Genomic DNA, 21,325 nt, shown 5'->3' with positions numbered 1-21,325 from the left:
CCCTTGCCAGGCTTTTATTGCTCTCCATGTCATCCTCTAAATCAGGAGTGTCAAACTCAAATACACAGAGGGCCAAAGTTAAAAACTTAGACCAAAAAAATTGAGGACATTTTTCCTTCTCATGAGATATTAACCCTTTTCATACGGACACAGGTTTTGCTTCACATTCAATCTGGAACAAACTTATAATAAAGTGGCATAAAAAAAATATATAATTTTATTTAGGAATAAATCTTCTGCCTCTTTCTCTATTTGTAGCCTTCTGAGTTATATTTCAATGGTAACCTTTTTGCTCAGCCGGGGAGTGCTGGAAATGCCGGACGCAGCCAATGCGGAGCTAAGACTTATAAGTGGCCCGCCGCTGGAACTCCCTTTTCATTGAAATAGGGCCCCTACTAAAATTCGCGGCATTATTTGTGTCTATAAAATGGTCCAATGCGGGGCCACACATAGGCAGAGAGCCCGCTGGTCTGTAGACGCGAGTGATGCCAGGAATGGTAGTAACACCGCTATTTTAATGCAGCGGCAGGCCAGCTGCAGTTCATATTTAGGATTCCTTTGGGGGCCAAAAAAAGGACATTGGGGGGCCAGCTTTGGCCCCTGGGCCAGAGTTTGCCGACCCTGCTCTAAATGCTTGAAACAGATATATAGATTATACAGTTGCCACTGGAACAGGAAGGTCCTCCAATGAAGATTGTCCCCCACATTGTTACTTCCTGTTTAGTCTCCAGGACAGGAAGTGAGGGAAAATCCACAACATGATGGTTGTCACCAGAACAAGAATAGAACCAAATTTTTTAGACTTCAAAATGACAAATTGGCAAATTTCATTCTGAAAAAAAAGCAAAATCTGTCAGATAAAATGAAATCCCCATCCTGAGGAGCTGCAGAGATTTGTCTGGGATGCAGAAAATGCCCCCCTCAGATACAAATACCAGGCTCTCCACAAGTGGGCCCTTGGCGTGATGGCTCCTGGAGCCCAGCTCTCTGCCGTAGCCGCAGGTAAAAGAGTTAATTGAACGCGGAGCTCCAACACAATCTAAGGCGCCAATTTTAGCTCCCGGAATATAAAAAGGCGAATTCTAAAAAAGGTTTCTTTGAAGGAAGCAGCCAGTGACCCAATTCACTCATCCGCCGCCGAGCACCGGCGCAGCAAGAGATGTGCGTCAGCAGGGGGGCCACAAAGGGTCTTTTTATTGGGGGCGTCGATTAACCAATCACAGGATGGAAAGAGAGACTTTTATTCCATGGAAACAATGGGGGGCCCTGAAATCTGGGCGCACTGCGCGTACTGAGGCCTAAGGTCAAGATAACGGCAAACGCATTGCAACTTTATTGATTGCAAAATATTTGCATAGAGGGTGTGGCTGGGGGCGGACCTTTTGCATGAGAAATTTAATCTAATTTCTGATTGGTCACTATGCTCAGTGTTCCTTTTGCCATGATCAAGCTCAAGGGGCGTGGTACTTGACAGGTCACATGGCCCACTGCAAGCACCGCCTAACCTACTGTAAACCTTCCAGCTGCTGCAGCATGGCAGTGATCCGTAGGAACTGATTTGATTTTTCACATATTCCCAGAAAATCTTTTCTGTAAAATTCCTTTTCCGTGTGAAGTGGTTTGCATAATGCGTGGAGTTAATTCCGTTGACGCCCGAGCTTCCTCGTGCTATTATAAGACACGCAAGGTGTCGGGCGTATGACTCACAGGCGCTTAGACGGTGCTTTGTTAAGGAGGAGCTCCGGACGAAATCAAAGACCTGTGGTTATTTTTATATCAGACATTTATATGGATATCCTCACAAAATACATGAATAAATCCAAAACCTGACACCCCCACACACTATGTGTCCGCCATCACCCCTCCCCCCTTCACTATATCGCAATGGTATAATGGGTGACACAAATCTGCACTGATTCCTGTCTGTGCTGTCCTGGGTTGTTATCACAAATGTCTGACACAGATCATCCTCTTGCTGTCCCCAGAGTGCAATGTTGTAGGTACTGCTGCCCCTTTCATGCCACACATTCTAAAGCCAGGATCACATGATCTATGACCACCAATAGTATTGTGGGTGATTGAAATCATCAATTCTCAAACAGACAGACCCTGTCCTGCAGACCTGGTGAGATAAGAGGATCACCAGGGCACAGCCAGCAATACTAAGCTGAGCCTGCAGAGGTGATTGGCCTTGATATACCGTATTGCAGTCCTCCCTCCAGCCAGCAGGTGGAGCTGTGCTCTCCAATTCACAAAGAGGCATTGTATCACTTTCCTCTGTGCAATGACTCCTCCCCTATCAGCAGGAGGATTCAATCAGACATATAGTCTCCAAGCGAGCTGTTTAGCAATCTCTAAACAGAACAGAAATAGAACACTGAGTGGTCAATAAAAAGTTATTGATTCAGTCTTTGAGATTTATATTTCGGTAATTTGTTCCATCATTGGAGCAAATATCACAGCCAAGATAGCGGCTCCTAGCAGCAGTCTCAGGTGAATATTTATGAATGGTCTGATGACAGGGCCTCTTTAAAATATTATCCTTATATGGATATTCAGGATCTGTCGCCCCCTGGCTTCCATCGCGCTAATGACAACTTGTTAATTGGTGGCGGCGCCAGAACTGAGCAGGGAATTTGTGACAATTTTGATGGTTAAATCAGGACGAGGCCTCTGCGATGAAACAGCCGCAACTGAGCTGCTTAGACGCGGCTTTGACATCTCCCAACCCTGCTGAGCTCCCGCCACAGCTGCTGCCTCAGTACCTGTGACAACATACCTGTCACATAGAGCGCTGATGATACAGAAATTCTCATGTTTTCCGGGATCACTGCCCGAGCTCTGATCAGCCATGGAGGAGCAAAAATCCCCAATATTGTGTGTGCAGGGAGCGGGTGGTCAGCGGAGGAGCAAGTTGGGGTCACTTCAATAGGGACCAATCAGTGAACTCACAACTTAACATCATCTATCGTATTTACCTTAATTTTAAATGTGCTAGTAACGCGTTTTACAGTTTGCTGTTCCATATTTCCATTATTATAGATCCTCCATAACATTATCTCTCAGTAGTGGTGCATTATGGGTAAACTGAATTGGGCTTTCAGTAATTGTCTCAGCTGTACACAATGGAGAGATCACTGAACCGTTCTATAGGAAAATGATTTGCCAATTGTCAGCAAGAAGACCTGTCATGTCACACAGTAAAATTGCCATTAGGTGCCAAGCATGGGCATCTGGAATCTTCACCCCTGCCTAGTAGTGTCATAGGCTCCCCTCCCATTGGACATAGGGTTTCTGGACCAATAGGAGAGCCCCGGAGGCGGAGCTTGCTTGACATTACCAGAAAGTGTTGAACAATTGCTCATTTTTGAGATTTGGGGGCCATATTGGTCCTTAAATTTTTGGTACCATAATGGTGGTGTTTCCATCTGATTGGGCACCTCGGAAGTTTTTATTTCAGGTGTTTGGATGAATGAGACGCATTGCAGTTTTTGTTCACCGTTCTGTATTTTTTCATCTCTTCCAGGTACCTACCAAGGTCAGTGGGCCGCGGGAATACGACAAGGGTTTGGAGTGCGTCAGAGCGTTCCTTACGGGATGGCCGCAGTCATCAGATCACCTCTTAGGACCTCTATAAACTCGCTCCGTAGCGAGCACACCAATGGCACGGCCATGCACCCGGACGCCTCGTGTGGGGTGGCCGGCAGCCCCGCCGTCTCCAGGGGAGGGTTTGTGTTGATGGCGCACAGCGACGCGGAGATGTTAAAGAACAAGAAAAAGGGCATCTTCCGGAGGTCCATCCTCAGCGGCCTCAAACTGCGCAAATCCGAGTCCAAGAGCTCGCTGGCCAGCCAACGGAGCAAGCAAAGCTCGTTCCGCAGCGAGGCCGGCATGAGCACCGTCAGCTCCACCGCCAGCGACATCAACTCCACCATCAGCCTGGGCGAAGGCGAGACGGAGCTGTCCGTCATCGAGGACGACATCGACGCCACCACCACCGAGGTCTACATGGGCGAGTGGAAGCACGACAAGCGCTCCGGATTTGGGGTGAGCCAGCGCTCCGATGGGTTGAAGTACGAGGGGGAGTGGGCCAACAACAAGCGGCACGGCTACGGCTGCATGACCTATCCTGATGGCACCAAGGAGGAAGGGAAGTACAAACAGAACGTCCTGGTGAGCGGGAAGAGGAAGAATCTGATCCCGCTAAGGGCCAGCAAGATCCGGGAGAAGGTAGACCGGGCCGTGGAGCAGGCCGAGAGGGCAAGCAACATTGCCAAGCAGAAGGCGGAGATTGCGGCGTCAAGGTAAGGAGGCGGAGCTCTGTGGATGCTTGGAGTGAAAAGATACAAAGTATCATTACCTGTAAATGTGGGACAGCTTAGGGGGTGGAGCTACGTCGTTACCTATGATCTGATTGGAGCATGCTCCAACAAGCATCAGAAATTCATATTCATATTAGTTACAATTCTGATGCAACCCATAAATAAGTTAATGTCTTACCGAGAATGGTGAGCCGGTAATAAATACCCATTGCCACAGTGTTAGAGTTACCGGTATGGAGAACATTAGTGGTGGGGTTACTGTTAAGGTGTTAATATTCAGGTTATGCTGAAGATTAGTGTTGGGGTTAACCTGTAGCTGATTGTAAGTGTTACTGGCAAGTGAACACCAGAATTATTATACAGTATTTTTATAGCGCCAACATATTATGTAGCGCTGTACAATAAATAGAGGTTACAAATGACAGACAGATACAGACAGTGACACAGGAGAGGAGAGGACCCTGCATGGGGTCACCCGTGTATGGGGTAGGTAGGTAGGTGGGAAGGCTGTGTATGGGGTAGGTAGGTAGGTGGGAAGGCTGTGTATGGGGTAAGTAGGTGGGTGGGAAGGCTGTGTATGGGGTAAGTAGGTGGGTGGGATGGCTGTGTATGGGGTAGGTAGGTGGGTGGGATGGCTGTGTATGGGGTAGGTAGGTAGGTGGGAAGGCTGTGTATGGGGTAGGTAGGTAGGTGGGAAGGCTGTGTATGGGGTAGGTAGGTGGGAAGGCTGTGTATGGGGTAGGTAGGTAGGAAGGCTGTGTATGGGGTAGGTAGGTGGGAAGGGTGGATGAGTCTGGCTGCAGCATTCATAATAGATTGTAGAGGAGAGAGTCGGGTTAGTGGAATACCAGAGAGGAGGAGGTTACAGTAGTCCAGACGAGAGATGATAAGAGCATGTACAAAGAGTTTGGGGGTCTCTGGGGGCAGGTAGGGGCGGATTTTAGAGATGTTGCAGCAGGTGAAAGTGACCGGACCTGGAAATTCTGAATATGGGGTTACAGTTATGGTGAAGGTTAGCATTCAGATTTCCAATATAATGAGGATTAGTGTTAGGTTTACCATTAAAGTGAAGGTTAGTATTCCAGTTACCAGTATGGTGAAGGTTAGTTTAAGGGTTACAGGTATGGTTAGAATTAGTGTGAGGATTATAGTGAAGGGTTACCATTAGGGCAGGGCTAGTTGTATTGGTAAGTAAGTGGTAAGATGTGGGTTAGTGTTAGCGTAACCAGTATAGGAAGGATACAGGGATTAATATTATGGGGAAGAGTTACTTTGGTGTTAAGGACTAGTTTAAATGTTAAGGCTAGTGTTAGGGTTATCATTATATGAAAAGTTTAGGAGCTGCCATGAGGTTAATGATTAACATTGGGGTTACTGTTAAGGTGAGGTTTATTGTTGGGGTTACTATTATGATGAAGGTTATGGTTACATTTAGGGTAAGTGTTAGGATTGCTATTATAGTGAATGGTTAGCATTAGGGCTAGTTTTAATGTTAGGGTAATGTTAGGATTACTATGATGATAATTGTTATTATTCAGTTTACCAGTAAGGAGAAGAATAGTGTTAGGGTTATCATCATGGTGCAGGTTACCATTAAGCTGAGGGTTATCATTGGTTTGGCTTTGTTCCTCATCACAGCCATCTATCTCCATGCAATCATGGCTGTGGGATTTTTATTTTTCATATATTTATATTATAGATCATTTTATATATCAATTCACAAAAAGGACATTGTGGGATTGGAGAGAGTGCAGAGAAGGGAACTAAACTAATAAAAGTAATGGAGGAGCTCCGCTATGAGGAGAGATTAGCTGAACTGAATCTATTCTCCCTTGAGAAGAGACGTATAAGGGGGGATATGATCACCTTGTATAAATATATAAATGGTCCATATAGAGAACTCTTCCCCATTATTCACTGTAAGATCATTACAAAACACAAGGGGGCACTCTTTGTGACTGGAAGAAAAGAAGTTTAAGCTCCGGATAAGGAAGGGATTCTTCACTGTAAGGTCTGTGAAAATGTGGAATCGGCTCCCTCAGGAAGTAGTTTTAGCAAGTTCTATAGATTACTTTAGGAAAAAGCTGAATGATTTCTAGAAGCACAGAATATAACTGGGGATTAAAGCTTTAAAGTAAAGATAACAGAGACTGCTGATCCAGGGAACATCTGATTGCCTCATGGAATCGGGAAGGAATTTTTTCCCTTGTTGGAGCAAATTGTACCCGGGTTTTTTTTGCCTTCCTCTGGATCAATGACATAGTGTTTTTATCTGGGATATGTTTATTTCGCTAGGGGTTGAACTTGATGAATGAATTTCCAACAAAATTTCGGTGAAGAATAAATTGGCTATAAAACCTGTTTGGTGAATCCCCACCTAGGGGTAACAACATGTTACTGTTACATTTCCCAGTTTGGTATTCTAAAGCAAAACTATTCCTTCTTACCTCAGCTCTGACCTTGTAGATTCACTTTAACCTTTCCAAGTGAATGTTGGTGTTTTTGGCTGCACTTTTTCATTTTCTAACTCTGAACTCAATGAGCCCCAAACCGCTAATTTTATTTTTTTGCGCCCAAACCTAACCCAAGAGTTTTGTGCTGCCCATTGTAATTATTATTTAATATAAGAATGTTTGTGACTTCTCTGTGTCTGAGCACCGGCAGCTGTCACTCCGAGGGAATTCCTCCTCCTGACCCAGTTCCCCTCCTAATCCATAAAGCCGGTCTTGGTGTCACCTGTCCGCCCCCTCTGATCACCTTGGTGCGCAGCCAATGCCGCCATCTTCCATTTCAGTCTCTCAGATCTGACAGAGCCACTCCGCATTGTCGTACCCGGAACACGATTTGTGCCACCGCCCACCTACCATGTGTGTGTGAATACTGCTGCATGTGGATTGATTCACCACCTGTGTGATCTGAATGGAACTGGGGGAAATGAGGAGAAGCCATGACACCTAATAAAATCCAGACAGGTGTGCCAAGAACGATGTGACATGTGACACTCCATGTGACTGTTTTATAAAGCAGAACTCTACCCTGATGTCCCCTGTTGCCTATGTGTTTCAAGGAATTACTGTAGCCATGCCGGTTCAATGATCACTTTTTTGGTACCAGGTGCAAACTGTAAAAGCCCATTACACTGTGCTAATATTTTCTTCATTTATCCTCCCAACCGATACAAGAGAAAGTATTGAAAACTATTTTCACCCCAAAATTCTTGGATTTGTTCTGCTGGGACCCAAACGCAGGGGTGGACCACTAAAGCTTGCTCATGCCAGTGCTGCATTTACAAAAAGAAACCGGAGATGTCCGATATTTGTGCAGCGCATTCCAGTGCAATATTCTGCCATGCAAATAAATAAATAAGAGGTTGAAGTAAAAAAAATCTAGCATGGCAATGCATTATAGCGGCACATTTGCAGTCTGCATTCATGTATAGCAGTTGGCACAAGTTATCACGGTGTGATTTCTGTATTTATTGTGCTCACCTGTGTTGTGTATGTGTTTTTCATTTTTGTGTATTCTTGCTGTAGGAGAGTCGGTGGCTTTGCATGAGTCATGCACGGGACAGCCTGGTTCCCTGTCCAGATGGCTCCTCTCTGCCATGGCACTCCATACAGCCGGCCCCATCATGTATGGCGTCTGTTACTCATTATGAGTCACTTTCCAGCATCTCGGAGCGAGGGCCACTTCTGTGCAGCAAATGAGGCTTCTGAGCATCCATGGCCTCTCCTCTGCAGAATGCGGCTCTGGAGGCAAATACAGCGCAGGAATGTTATGTGCAGTGTGCAGGTTGTGTTGGGTTTCTTGTTAGGAAATGTGCCATGGCAGTGCCAGGGTGGTGTTATCATAAAATAAAAAGTTGACGCTGCCCATAAGATGTAGATACAATGATACAATGTAATGATACAAAAGTGCCAAGAGCGTCATTTCATTTGTGGGTGACAGCTCTGGATGTCTTGTAGTGGGACGTTTATTACCTCTTTGTGGGGTCACTGCAAAGGAAGGGCCGTTTTCCTTATTTATTTGAGGTGGTGGGGGGACAATGAGCAACTGCTCAGAGCCCCTACCTTCTCCAGGGCTGATGGCAAAATATAGAATAGCTTCCTGTATTATACAGTATTTATATAGCACCAACATATTACGCAGCGCTGTACAAAGTCCATAGCCGTGTCACTAGCTGTCCCTCATAGGAGCTCACAATCTAATGCCCCTACCATAGTCATATGTCATTATTACAGTCTAAGGTCAATTTTGAGGGGAAGCCAATTAACCTAACTTCATGTTTTTCAAATGTGGGAGGAAAGCGGAGTACCCGGAGGAAACCCACACAGACACGGGGAGAACCTGCAAACTCCATGCAGATAATGTCCTGGCCTTCTGGCCTTCATACCTTCTCTCATCACTAGGGAAGTGACCACGGTTCTGGCCCACACGGCATCTCAGAACCATACAAGCCCCTCATTCCCTTCTCCAATGTGTACCAGGTAGGTGTTCCTGCCTCCGGGGGTCATCCATAGGAAACATTTGGAGCCTTACCCCTGCAGAACCAATTGGGGAAAGAGGTGACCTCCTCTTTTTTGGAGCCACAGACCACACCAAAGACCCAGAATGGAATCAAACCCATTGACTGTGCTACATCTGGAGTCCCTATAATGAGCTGGCGATCACTATCTCTCCCAGCGGGCACTATGAGGATTCTCATTTGTCAGTTTCTAAATAAACCTGCAGAGAAATTCATTGGGGAAAATGCTGGATAAATAATAGTGAGAGCTCCAGATAGAGATAACCCAAATGGTCATCCGCTGCCCCCAGATGCTCCAATCATCCGCTCACCCCGCATTACAGTCTGACCGCACAATCTCTGTACAATTAACCTTACAATTACCAGGAAGATGTAAACCGTCCAATCAATCTGTATCCAATCACATCATAGATGGAGGTAGATCTAAGGACGATCTGAATGGTTCTGGATGATAGGAGATTGATGTGTGTTGGGTTTTTTGGATTGCCTGGATTTGCTCCGACCTTTGTGAGCTCAGATTTGGCCCCCTGGATGCGGTGACAGCAATGTCGGCACAATGACATGATAGAGGTCAGATGTCCTTCACGCTCTCCGCCTATGAAGTGTGTCACTGATAGCGGGGCCAGACGGCAGATCTCATATCGGGGACACCAAATGCGGCTCTGGACTCTCAATGGCGACAAGTGCAGACTCGGCACCAGTCCAGCTCAGGGTGATCATTAAAGTGCAACTCCAAGGAAACAAAATATTGCATTTGTTATACAGCTCTGGGACATGGGCGTAGGGGGTACCCAATGTGGGGGAGGAGTTTTGCTGGGGGGGGCAATAATTTGCAGGTATTGCCCTGATTATCTGGGCATCCGTCTTTCTTTTCATTGCTGCTCTGCTCAGCTCCTGAATTGGCTGTGTGTGTTCCCTGGTTCTAGCTACGCCCCCTAGAGTTTATAGAAAGTTAGGCTGCAGCATAGAATCATGTGATATGAGGCTGCAGTCCCTACCAGAAGCACTCCGATATGGTTAAAGTAGATGCTATGACATTCTCATGAGGGTAACCAGGGAGGCTTCCTCGCTTTGCATGCCGAATGGTTTTCTGTGTTGTTAGAGTTGATTTTTAATAAAGCTGATAAGAAACGAGCCGAGGAGGGGAGAACATTTATTAGAGGAAAGTTGAAAAAAAAAACGACCAGATGGCCAACTTGATCCCAAGAAAAGAAGTGGGAGTCGATGACAAGTGTCGGCAGAAAATTCATTTGGCACAGCGAAATTCTGCTGCAAGATTATCTCACCGAATAAAAAAATCCTCGTTTATCACCTCGTCATCTGAATATCCAGCAAATATATAGGCCGGGTGAGGGGCAGCGCTGACTTCCTACTGGACCGAACTGTGCTAAGATTCCCAAAATTTCCAGTCCTGTTTGGGAGTACTGGCCTGGAGTTCTCTGTACAGCACTGCGGTATATGTCAGAGCTATATAAATATGTAATAATAGTGTGTGACTGTGGGGGGACATTAGAGTGTCAGCTCCTTTGTACAGAGACTGATGGGACTGGCTCAGTGTTCTCTGTACAGCACTATATGTCAGAGCTATATAAATGTATAATAATAGTGTGTGACTGTGGGGGGACATTAGAGTGTCAGCTCCTCTGTACAGAGACTGATGGAACTGGCTCAGTGTTCTCTGTACAGCACTGTGGTATATGTCAGAGTTATATACATATATAACAGAGTGACTGTGGCGGCAGATATGGAGAAGTGGCACAGGGATTGGGTTGTCACATGTTGCTGAGTATGAGATGTCTGCACGAGTTGTCACCACAATAGAAGTTTGGTATTTGCAGGGATAGCGGGAGGGAAGCTGCAGCATAATCCATTGAGAGGAGGATGAGTCGCTTTCTGCCCGTCGGACGCTTTGCGCTGCTCCGGGGTTGGAGTAAATCGTGTTTTCTTAGACAGGCTAACAGCTTAATTGCTGCCTTTCAGCGCAGCTCTCTGAAGCTTGTAAACTGCTTGACTTAAAGAGCACTTAATCTGTGCAGGAAATGTTAGTTCATGAGCCTGCGTACAGTGAAAGCGATCCTGATGGAGTGGGAGCTCCGAGATGCAAGAGGGACCCAAACTACTGAAGGCTTTGGTGATCCCACATATTATCCCAGGGTGCTCCCACCTCCTCCTCCATATTATGCTTGGATGATCCCAACTTCTCCATACTATCCTAGGATGTTCCCACCGTCTCCCTAGTTTTCCTGGATTGTTCCATTCTCCATATTATCCTGGGATAGTATCCATTTTATCCTTGGGTTCACCTACCTCCATAATAGTATTACTGCTTATTCATAAATAATATTTTGGGTGCCCCCACTCCTATCTTCTCTATATCGTCCCTGAGTATTTCTACCTTCTACCCCTGGATCCTTCCACCTCCTTTGTAATATTCCTAGGTGCTCCTACCTCCTATATAATGTCTGGGTGCTCCTACATTTTTATTATTATCCCTGGGTGCTCCAACCTCCTCCATATTATCTCCAGTTGCTCCACTGATTCCGTATTATTCCTGGGTGCCACACAATACATAAAATTCCTGGGTGCTCGCATCTCCTCCTTCTTATTCTCCCCTGGGTGCTTCCACCTCTTCCTTATCATCCCTGGGTGCGCCAACCTTTTCCTTATCGTCCCTGGGTGCTCCCACCTCTTCCCTATTGTCTGTGGGTGCTCCCACCTCTTCCTTATCGTCCCTGGGTGCTCCCACCTCTTCCTTATCGTCCCTGGGTGCTCCCACCTCTTCCTTATCGTCCCTGGGTCCTGGGTGCTCCCACCTCTTCCTTATCATCCCTGGGTGCTCCCACCTCTTCCTTATCATGCCTGGGTGCTCCCACCTCTTCCTTATCGTCCCTGGGTGCTCCCACTCTAAAGGGCCACAGGACATCAGTGGTGTATAGTAAAAGTTTTCCCATCAGTTTTGGAGTTCTTTACAGTAAGTGGCTTATCCATAGAATACATTACCACAGAAGATAGTAATGTCAAATACAATAAAATAATTAGAAAGTAACTGATATTCCTGGAGCGCAGGATATCCACAGTCCGGGTGATTGGAAGACAATATGGGAATAGTTTGATGTGACTACGTGTTCTGAAAACGATTTCTAAAATCTGAATAAAAGTAATAGCTTTTCATTTCTCTGCACTTCTGGGCTTATTCAATATACCATTTCATACTCTAGTATTTTATTATCTACCAATCAGAGTCCAACACGTACTGATTTCTGATTGGCTGCCCTTGGTTGAAGCACGCCAAACTGTTTGTGCTATAAATATCAAATTCATCATGGTAATACTTTTTAATGTTGTAAATAGAGTTTATAGGCATTTTGAGAATTTTGGTTGTTTATGCTGTTTTAAGCTCTGATGAAGGGAGCCCAGCCCGACCCTTGAAACGCGTTGGGGGTTTTATTTTAAAATTAATTTTCCTGTAGCCATACTAACCAGGTGAATAATAAATCTTTTACCTGGTTACCTTTCTTTGTCCAATCAGTGCAAAAACCTCCCCCCTTATCCCGGATCTTTCCACCAATAGAGGGCAGAGCTTTCCTAAATTCAGTAAATCTGCCCTCCTACATTCTCTTATAAAATCTGTCCCCTGGTGACCCCTTTATTAAATCTTTATTAATTCCACAATCCTATCAATAAATCTTCCCTATAGCCTTCTCTTTTAAAAATCTGCCTTCTGGTCTGCCCTTCATAAACCCCCCCCCACCACAACCTTCCTTTTAATAAATCTGCCCTTCAGACTTCCCTTCATTAAGCTGGCGATCCCTAATGCCGGTGACTACAAGTCATGCTTGTTTCAGAATGTCCTGATATGTAGCCACCCCTATCCATGATACATAATGCAAGGAATCATGGGACATGGAGTTTCCTTTCTAGGCAGGAAGCTGACATTACAGCCGCTCTGCTGCCCTCTAGTGTTCAGCCAGAAATAGTGATAACCACCAGCAGCTTCTATTCTGATTGACCCATAACACAACTGTGAGGATTTTGGCTGTACATCTGCTTTAAAGTCAACTCAGGTGACCACTAATGTCAAAATCTCAGGAATTGGGATGGTGGAACGTTGGATTCCGAATTATTATTATTTATTAATAAACAGGATTTATATAGCGCCAACATATTACGCAGCGCTGTACAATAAATAGGAGAATAAAGCAGATGATGGCTGGAATGTGTCAGCTTTTTATTGCCCCAGTGGGGTCCCAACTTGGACGGGGTATGGGGATAAGGGCACCAAGCGGTAGGGACTGGACCCTTTTGCTGCATTCAGAGTTGAATAATTTACTGCCGCCTATCCAGATCCCATTCACATAATATAATGAATCCCTGATGAACGGGGGGTCTGTTCATAACCTCCGTAACGCATTGGATATAAAAAAAAATATATCTCAGCCTCTCACTTTGTGACTGGCTACAAAATTACAATGTCCAGTCTGATCACTGGGGAACAGGAGACTGAGGAAATGCTTCCTCCTGCCTGCAGCAGACTGATGACATCATTGATGTCAATAATGATAAAAGGAGCTTTTCTGATAAATGATTTTGTTGTATTTTATGTCACGTCATGAACTTATTTTTGTGGGCCTATCAAGTGTTCACAGAAATCGAATCCTAAATATCTCTCTGTACATTGCCATGGCACGCTGGTAATTGTAGTTCCACAGAGATGGGTCATATGTTGGTGATGAAACGTGTTGGGTTCATCATAGGGAAGTGAGAAGTATCAGCGCAGCGAGGGAAGATGAAGTGGGAAGACGCGTGGGGTGTATTCGCCTCTCTGTGCTTCCACCGCCGTGCAAATTGTGTCTGAATTATTAATGTCCGCTGCAGACAGCCGGCCTTCTGCAGACAGTGGGATGTGAGGAGGGCTGGAGCCTGCGCACCCTGCAGAAACCAGCTGAGCCCCCCCCACCTACAGGGAGCACCTGGCCCCCCATTTACCCCTATTGGGTGCTCCGTGATGGGGGGGCATCATGTTTCCAGCCCTCCCCCCGACACCTGGCAGTACAGCAGACTGCATATTAAATCTCCATATTAATGGGCTGATAAGGGGGGGTGCTGAATAATTAATGTGACATCCGTAACACCCCGGAGTGCAAAGATTCATTTCTTATATTCCTCATTATTCTTCAACAATATTGGTGCGGGGAAAAATGGAGGGGGGGGGGGGGGTTTCCCAATATGGAGAAACCCTTACAGCTCCATTATTGTAGAATTTACCTGGCAAAGAGGACCTGTCATTACCTCTCCAAGTCTCCATGAATAAATCCCAGAGGCCACAATGTAAAGGCGGGTATTTAATATTCTAGAATGGCTGATTTCTATAGCTCTGTATGGAGCTGCACCTCCCTGTACAACATTCCCGATATCACTTTCTTTGTCTGCTTTGATGCCCACGTAATAAAGGTGTGCTGGCTGGATTGACGGGCGGGGCTAAGCAGCAATTCTGGGATTTGTAGTTCTACAACCGAGGATTGGTGGGTGGAGTGACATTTGCTCCCCGGCTTCTTTCATCCGCCGATCTTTCTCCTCTCTCACGCAGGACGTCCCATTCCAGGGCCAAAGCCGAAGCGGCAGCTGCTGCAGCACTGAAGGCGCAAGAGGAAGCTCAGATAGCCAGGATCGCTGCCAAAGAATTCTCTCCATCCTTCCAGCACCGGGAAAACGGTCAGTGCCTAATTCTGAGACAAGGGGGGTTAAAATATCAGGGTGGTCAGACAGGTTCAGGTGGGACCCTTGGCCTAAATAAAGAGCAGAAAAATATATAAAGTCACACACAGACCCCCTCCATACCTTTCGAAGGTTGCATTTCTGCAGACGCTGGGCCACTGCACCTCCTCCATTCTGGTGATGCCACCCTATGATTTTTGGCCCACTTTAGGGTATGATATAAGTTTATTTAGTCCCCATGCTAAGTCCTTTAGACACCTGTTTGTAGCTTCCTGTGAAGGGGCGACAATGCTGCACTGCTCCTGAATTAAGAGCTGAGTTGTCACTCTCACATTGGCTGTACATTACAATGCAAAACGTTTGCAGGGGGCGTGTCTTTAACTATTCACAAGCCTATAGCTTGTAATTTACCACATGGCCACACCCAGTCCCACCCACTGATTTCTAGCACTGACTCCTCCCACTGTGAGCTGCAGCATTTGGCAGGGGGAGCGTATGAGACACAAATAGAAGCAGATTTGGCTCAGTGGGGTAAAATAACGTTTTTATTTTTTCCTTTTTGCCTGTGACGTTTAGTTTAGTGGACTGGTCGAGGCTTTTATAACCGAGCAATTCATTAGGCTTTAATATTTCCCTCTCTTACACATTAGTTTACACACCCAATGCAGCTGGAGACTAATGACCAAGAAGCACTCCTTGTAATGACAAAGACACATTATGTCAGGATTATGCCTGTATAATGTTCGCCCTATCCAAAACCCAACGCTGTTTTCTATTGGCTGCCCTGATCCTCTCCAGGCCCTGTGCCCCGCACCCCTTGCTGGCTGAGAAAAGACGCTGCGTAAGTCTGAGCTAATCCTGATAGTAGGGGGAAGGGGCAGACCAGGAAGCAATTAGACGGCTGGTCCCTAGAGCCAGGGCCTCACCGCAGTGACTGCTGCTACGTCCGCCATCAGTGCAGGCCGACTTCCAGTGATCTTCTCACACCATCCCATTAATAAACCCCAATGGGGCCGAGCTTTACAATGCAGAGAGTCTAATGCAAGATTCTGCCAAGGAGAAGACAGAACATCGGGACCTGCTCCTACTACAACGGAGCTTGTAAAACAGAATCGCATAAATACCAGGCCCACCCTAAAAGGAGAATATATCCCATGGAGGGTCATGGTGGAGACTGTAATATCCTACTGTAATAAAAAAACATACAGGAATGGCCAGGGGTAGAGTATTTTCTTCCATGCTGGAGGTCTGATGATCTGGTGTAATTGGGAAGGTATTGAGAAGGTCAGGGGCACAGTATGTTCTACCCCATAGAGGGCCATGTTGACAGAGTGAGATATCAGGGGTGGTACGAGGCCACCAGCAGAATATTGTCTACCCCATCGTAGGTCATGTTGGAGGCTGTGATATCCTGGTGGTGGATCTAAACAGAAAGGTAAAAGGCCAAAAAATATTTTTTTCTACCTTGCGGAGGTCATGGACTTGTAATATCCCAATTGTGATCAGAAGGGTAGAGTGAAGGTCAGGAGTGGAGTATCCCTCAATGGTGGGCTTAATCAGAAGGGTAGAGTGAAGGTCAGGAGTGGAGTATCCCCCAATGGTGGGCTTAATCAGAAGGGTTGAGTGAAGGTCAGGAGTGAAGTATCCCCCAATGGTGGGCTTAATCAGAAGGGTAGAGTGAAGGTCAGGAGTGGAGTATCCCCCAATGGTGGGCTTAATCAGAAGGGTTGAGTGAAGGTCAGAAGTGAAGTATCCCCCAATGGTGGGCTTAATCAGAAGGGTAGAGTGAAGGTCAGGAGTGGAGTATCCTTCACCTAAAACATGGGACATGTTGGAGGTGTGATATTCTGGTGGTTGGTGTAACCAAAAATATATTGAGAAGGTAAGGAGCACAGTATCTTCTACCACAGTCCTATCCATGTCAAATCATGTTGGAGGATGTGATACCTTGCATTGGACGTAATCAGAAAGGTAGACAAAGGCCAAGAGTATTTTCTACCTTATGGAGGTCATGGAGATGTGATATCCCAATGATGGGTGTAATCAGTTGAATGAAGGTCAAGAGCAGAGTACCTTCTTCCCTAATGGAGGGTCATGTTAAGGAATGTAATTTTTCGGGAGACCACCAGCAGAATATTTTCTACCCTATCAAAGGTCATGATAGAGGCTGTGATATCCTGCAGATGGATGTAGCAGAAAGGTAGACAGAAGGCCATGGGGTAGAGTACTTTCTATCTTATGGAGGTCTTGGGGATGTGATTCCCTAATGGTGGGTGTAATCAGAAGAGTAGAATGTAGAAGGTCAGGAGTGGAGTATCCTTCATCGTATAGATGGGGACATGTTGGAGGTGTGATATCCTGATGGTGGATGTAGGAGAAAGAAAGATAGAAGTCAAGAACAGAGTATCTCCTACCTCATGGAGATGTGATATCCCAATGTTGGGCTTAATCAGAAGGGTAGATTGAAGATCAGGAGTGGAGAATCCTTTAAATTATAGATGGGGACATGTTGGAGGTGTGATATCCTGGTGGTTGGTGTAACCAAAAATGTATTGAGAAGATATATCTTCTACCACAGGAGGTGTGATATCCTGGTGTTGGATGCAATAAGAAAGGTAGACATAAGGCCAGTTATGTAGTATTGTCAACCTTATGGAAGTCATGGAGATGTGATATCCCAATGGTGGGTGTAACCAGTATGGTACAGAGTACAAGAGCAGAGTATCTTTTACCCCATGGAGGGTCATGTTGAAGGGTATGATATCCTGGTGGTAAATGTAATATTCATGAAGGTAAAGAGAAAGCCACAAGCTTATTTTCTACCTTAGCCAAGGTCATTTAGGAGTAGTGATATTCTGATGATGGATATAGGATAAAGGTAGACGGAAGGCCAAGAACTGAGAATTTCCTACCTCATCGAGGTGTAGAGATGTAATATACCAATAATGGGTGTAATCAGAAGGGTAGAGTAAAGATCAGGAGTGAAGTATCTACTACCATATGGACGGAGGACATGTTGGAGGATGTGATATCCTGGAGGGTGTACTTAGAAAAGCAGAAAGAAGGTCAAAAGCAGAGTATGTTCTACCTTGTGGAGGGTCATAATGGTGGTATAATATCCTGGTGATAAGAGTAACCAAAAAGGTATTGAGAAAGTTAAGAGTATAGTATCTTCTACCACAGTCCTACCCATGTCTGGTCATGTTGGAGGCTATGATACCTTGCATTGGGTGTAATCAGAAGGGTAGATTAAAGTATTTTCTACCTTATAGGGTCATGGAGATGTTTTATCGTAATGATGGGTGTAATCAGTAGAGTGAAGGTCAGGAGCAGAGCATCTTCTACCCCATGGAGGTGGCTGTGATATCCTGGTGGTGAATATAATATAAAGGTAGACAGTAGGCCAGGAGAAGAGTATTTTCTACCTTATAGAGGTCATGCTGCTGTGATATCCCAATGATGACCTTTTGCAGAAGGTAGAGTATCCTCTACCTTATGGATGAGGAACATGTTTGAGATGTTTTATCCCAATGGTGACAGGTGTAATTAGAAACCAGATAGGGAGAAGGTCAGAAGATAGAATATCCTCCAACTTTTGGATTTCACATTGGAGAGTGTAATATCTAGTGCTGAGATCAATCAGAAGGTGTAGAGAAGGCCAGGTGCAGAGTATCTCTTACCATATGGACAGTCATGTTGTGGTGAGGTTGATATGCTGGTGGTGGATGCAATGAGAAAGGTAGACAGAAGGCCAGGAGTAGAATCTTGGAGATGTGATATCCCAATGGTGGGTGTAATGAGAGGGGTAGAGTAATGGTCAAGAGCAGAGTCTTCTACACCATGGAAGGTCATAATGAAGGATGTGATATCTTGGTACTAAAAGTAATTAGAAAGGTAAAGAAAAGGCCATGAGCAAAAAAATGTGCCACCTTACGGAGGTCATGTTGGTGCTCTGATATCCTAGTGGGTGGTCTAATTAGAAAGAAGGTCATGAGTAGAGTATCTTCTACCTTATATTGGAGGTGTCATATTTTAGTAGTGAGAAGATGGAGACAACTTCAAGCCAATAGAAAGATCCAACATTGGGAATAACTAACCATGACTGTGGTAATATAAGAAACTTGACCGTCCACACTCTCGAGAAAATGTTTTGTAACTTTGGTCGTAATTTAGAACCAAATTGTAACCATAGGACCACGTAGACATCTTAAGGTGCCCACAAATATTGGATCCCAGAGAGAATGCTATGTTTTAGAATATAATATATTTCAGGCTTTATTATGTTTTTATGCCTCCCTCTACATATTTTTGTTTCTTACCTGAGGCCATAGATTTGTATCTGTATAATGTTGCATGGATATTGGCGGTTTGTTATGGATACGTAACATTTGTTTTTCACTCTTTTTGTGTCCAGGGCTTAAATGCCAGAGGCCAAAACACCAACACTCAAGTGATGACATCGAGGTCATCTCGGCAGAAACCCCACCACAGCAGGATAGCCCGGAACTTTACCGGAAAGGGACCACCCCATCGGACGTAACTCCGGACGACAGTCCGTCCAGAAGCCCTCTATGCAGCCCTCCCTCCACCCCTCCTCTGTCACAGCCGGCTCCCAAGACGAGGAACAAGAGCGCCCACTTCTCCCGCCAGCTGTCTGTGGATGAGGACAGGGGAGGGGACATCCAGATGCTGCTGGAGGGCCGAGGCGGGGACTATGTCAGACCCAACAGCTGGAGCGAAGTTGGCGGGTGTAGAGTAGGGATGGGGCCAGGCAACTCGTTGGGACCTTGTTCTGTCCCGGAAGACCTGGTGATGAAGAGCGCCGGCCACAAGCACCAGGTCTCCAATCACAAGCCAAGGGAGCGGTGGGCCGATTCGCCCACCACTGTGTCATGGACTTCCCACCGGACCCACAACCACAGCCCAGGAGGTAACAAGCTGCTGGAGGTGGACGAGGAAAAACTCAGCAACTACGAGATGGAAATGAAACCCCTGAAGAGGATGGATTCCTATATGCAAGAGATACACACCCAAAAAAGACACTACAGCAAAGGGGGCTCCCGGAATCCCACCGAGGGCCACCACCTAGAGGACCGCACTTATGGCGTTCAGAGACTGAGGTCCAAACCTCAGAACAAAGAGAACTTCCGGCCAGCTACCCTGGCCGAGCCCACCGTGCAGAAACTGGATACACTGCGGTTTGGGGAGAAGGGCGAGTCGCGGCTCCTGCGACGGGATTTGACCCTTTCCCCACCGCAGAAATCTTTACCTGTTGCACTAGAATCCGATGAGGAGAGCCCAGCGGAGCTCAAACCCACGGTAAGGGCCGAGCTCCATCTCTGCTCCTCCCAATCGTTTTTTAAGGTTTGTTATATTATAAAACATAATATGATCTTGCATTGTAGACGAGTCATTTATCTAATTTTGTTTCATGTCCAGAGAAAGGAAAATTTATATGTTTTTGCCAAATTTAGCCTTTTTGCTCATCTTTCTATTGTTGATCTTTTTTTTTGATTTTCTACACCGAACAGTGCAGATGAAGACAATAAGTTCTTATGTACATCGCGGTTACAGGCTGATGGCCACCTACCTTAACCCTAGCTGGCCCTAGTGGCATTCACCCCCGGAATGAATGGGGGTGCAACAGGCAGGTAGCCAGCAACCTTGTAACTACGTCCACAGCCATCTGTATACATGCTAAGGGGGTCTTCTGTTCAGGGGCGGGCACAGACAACACCGGGCCCCTGTGCAAAGTGACTATGCCCCTCCCCCCTACAACAAACACCCCCACTTTATCTCTCCATTCTCTTATTTTTTGGCATTCTCCCTTTTTAACCCCCCCCCCCTCCTTTATATATCTTTCTTTTTTTCTTTGGGTGTGCAGGGCTCTGAGGACAACACGGGCCCCTGCAGCAATGGTCCTGGTCTTCAAGCTCGCCCTCAATCGACAACTTGCAGCACGTGTGTACAGCCTGCGCCATGTGCGGTCAACTGACGGCGAGCTTGCAGGCCAGGGTTAAAGTGGTGAATCTCCACTATTTATAACACTGGGGGGATTCACCTGCAGAAAATGTTGCTTTATAAAAAGATTTCAAGAAATAAAAGTTCAATGTAATCAGAAAATTTTACAAATATATGCAATGTACATTTTCCATGGTAACGCTTTCACTGCCGGCCTGGTCCTTAGGACAGACGCAGCTCTGTTGGCTCCCTATCCCATGGTTGCACCTGAACCAAACCCCAGCTCCTCCCCCTACCTGGAGGACCTGGAAGATCGCAGGGGTTAAAGATGGAAGGTTAGGCAGGATGTTGCTGCATGGCTTGTATCCAGTCAGCTGACTGTCACTGTGTCGCATTTGGTTGGCTGCCTTGTTGCTAGGCAACATCTTACGCTTCTCTCTCCCAGCAGCATATTAGTCAGCTGACAAGGGGAGAGGCGATGCGGAGGATAACAGCAGGGGGAGGGGCTGCAGCAGACGATTAGCGCTGATTAGCCTGAGGATATAATACGATGTGTGTGTCTACCTGACACCCGGCTAACACACATTATATATTAGTATAGCGCCAACATATTCTGTAGCGCAGTACAAAGAACACTCAGCCAGTCCTGACAGTCTGTGTACAGAGGAGCTGACACTCTAATGCCCCCCACAGTCATACACTATTAATATACATTTATATAGCTCTGACATATACCGCAATGCTGTACAGAGATCACTGAGCCAGTCCCATCAGTCTCTGTACAGAGGAGCTGACACTCTAA

At 46.0% G+C, this 21,325-nt stretch overlaps 1 protein-coding gene and 1 long non-coding RNA gene across 3 annotated transcripts in view; one reads left to right on the top strand and one right to left on the bottom strand.

Moving 5' to 3' along the window:
• The window catches only part of JPH3 (junctophilin 3), a 45,316-nt gene that overhangs the window by 16,428 nt on the left and 7,563 nt on the right, over window positions 1-21,325 (top strand). The window contains exons 2-4 of one of the 2 annotated variants that reach the window (XM_072421388.1): window positions 3,527-4,304; window positions 14,435-14,559; window positions 18,977-19,881. In XM_072421388.1, coding sequence (XP_072277489.1) covers window positions 3,527-4,304; window positions 14,435-14,559; window positions 18,977-19,881 — 1,808 coding nt within the window. Of the gene's footprint in view, window positions 1-3,526; window positions 4,305-14,434; window positions 14,560-18,976; window positions 19,927-21,325 lie in introns of both variants that reach the window. The other variant, XM_072421387.1, reaches the window with a different exon arrangement.
• Window positions 14,175-21,310, bottom strand: LOC140337634 (uncharacterized). Its single transcript, XR_011922108.1, has 2 exons — window positions 20,820-21,310; window positions 14,175-14,573 (listed from the first exon to the last, which is right to left on the bottom strand). It is a non-coding gene; the product is annotated as an uncharacterized lncRNA (long non-coding RNA).

Source organism: Pyxicephalus adspersus, chromosome 9 (assembly GCF_032062135.1).
Source record: "Pyxicephalus adspersus chromosome 9, UCB_Pads_2.0, whole genome shotgun sequence".
NCBI lineage: Eukaryota > Metazoa > Chordata > Amphibia > Anura > Pyxicephalidae > Pyxicephalus > Pyxicephalus adspersus.
This window is presented reverse-complemented; position numbering and strand designations above follow the sequence as displayed.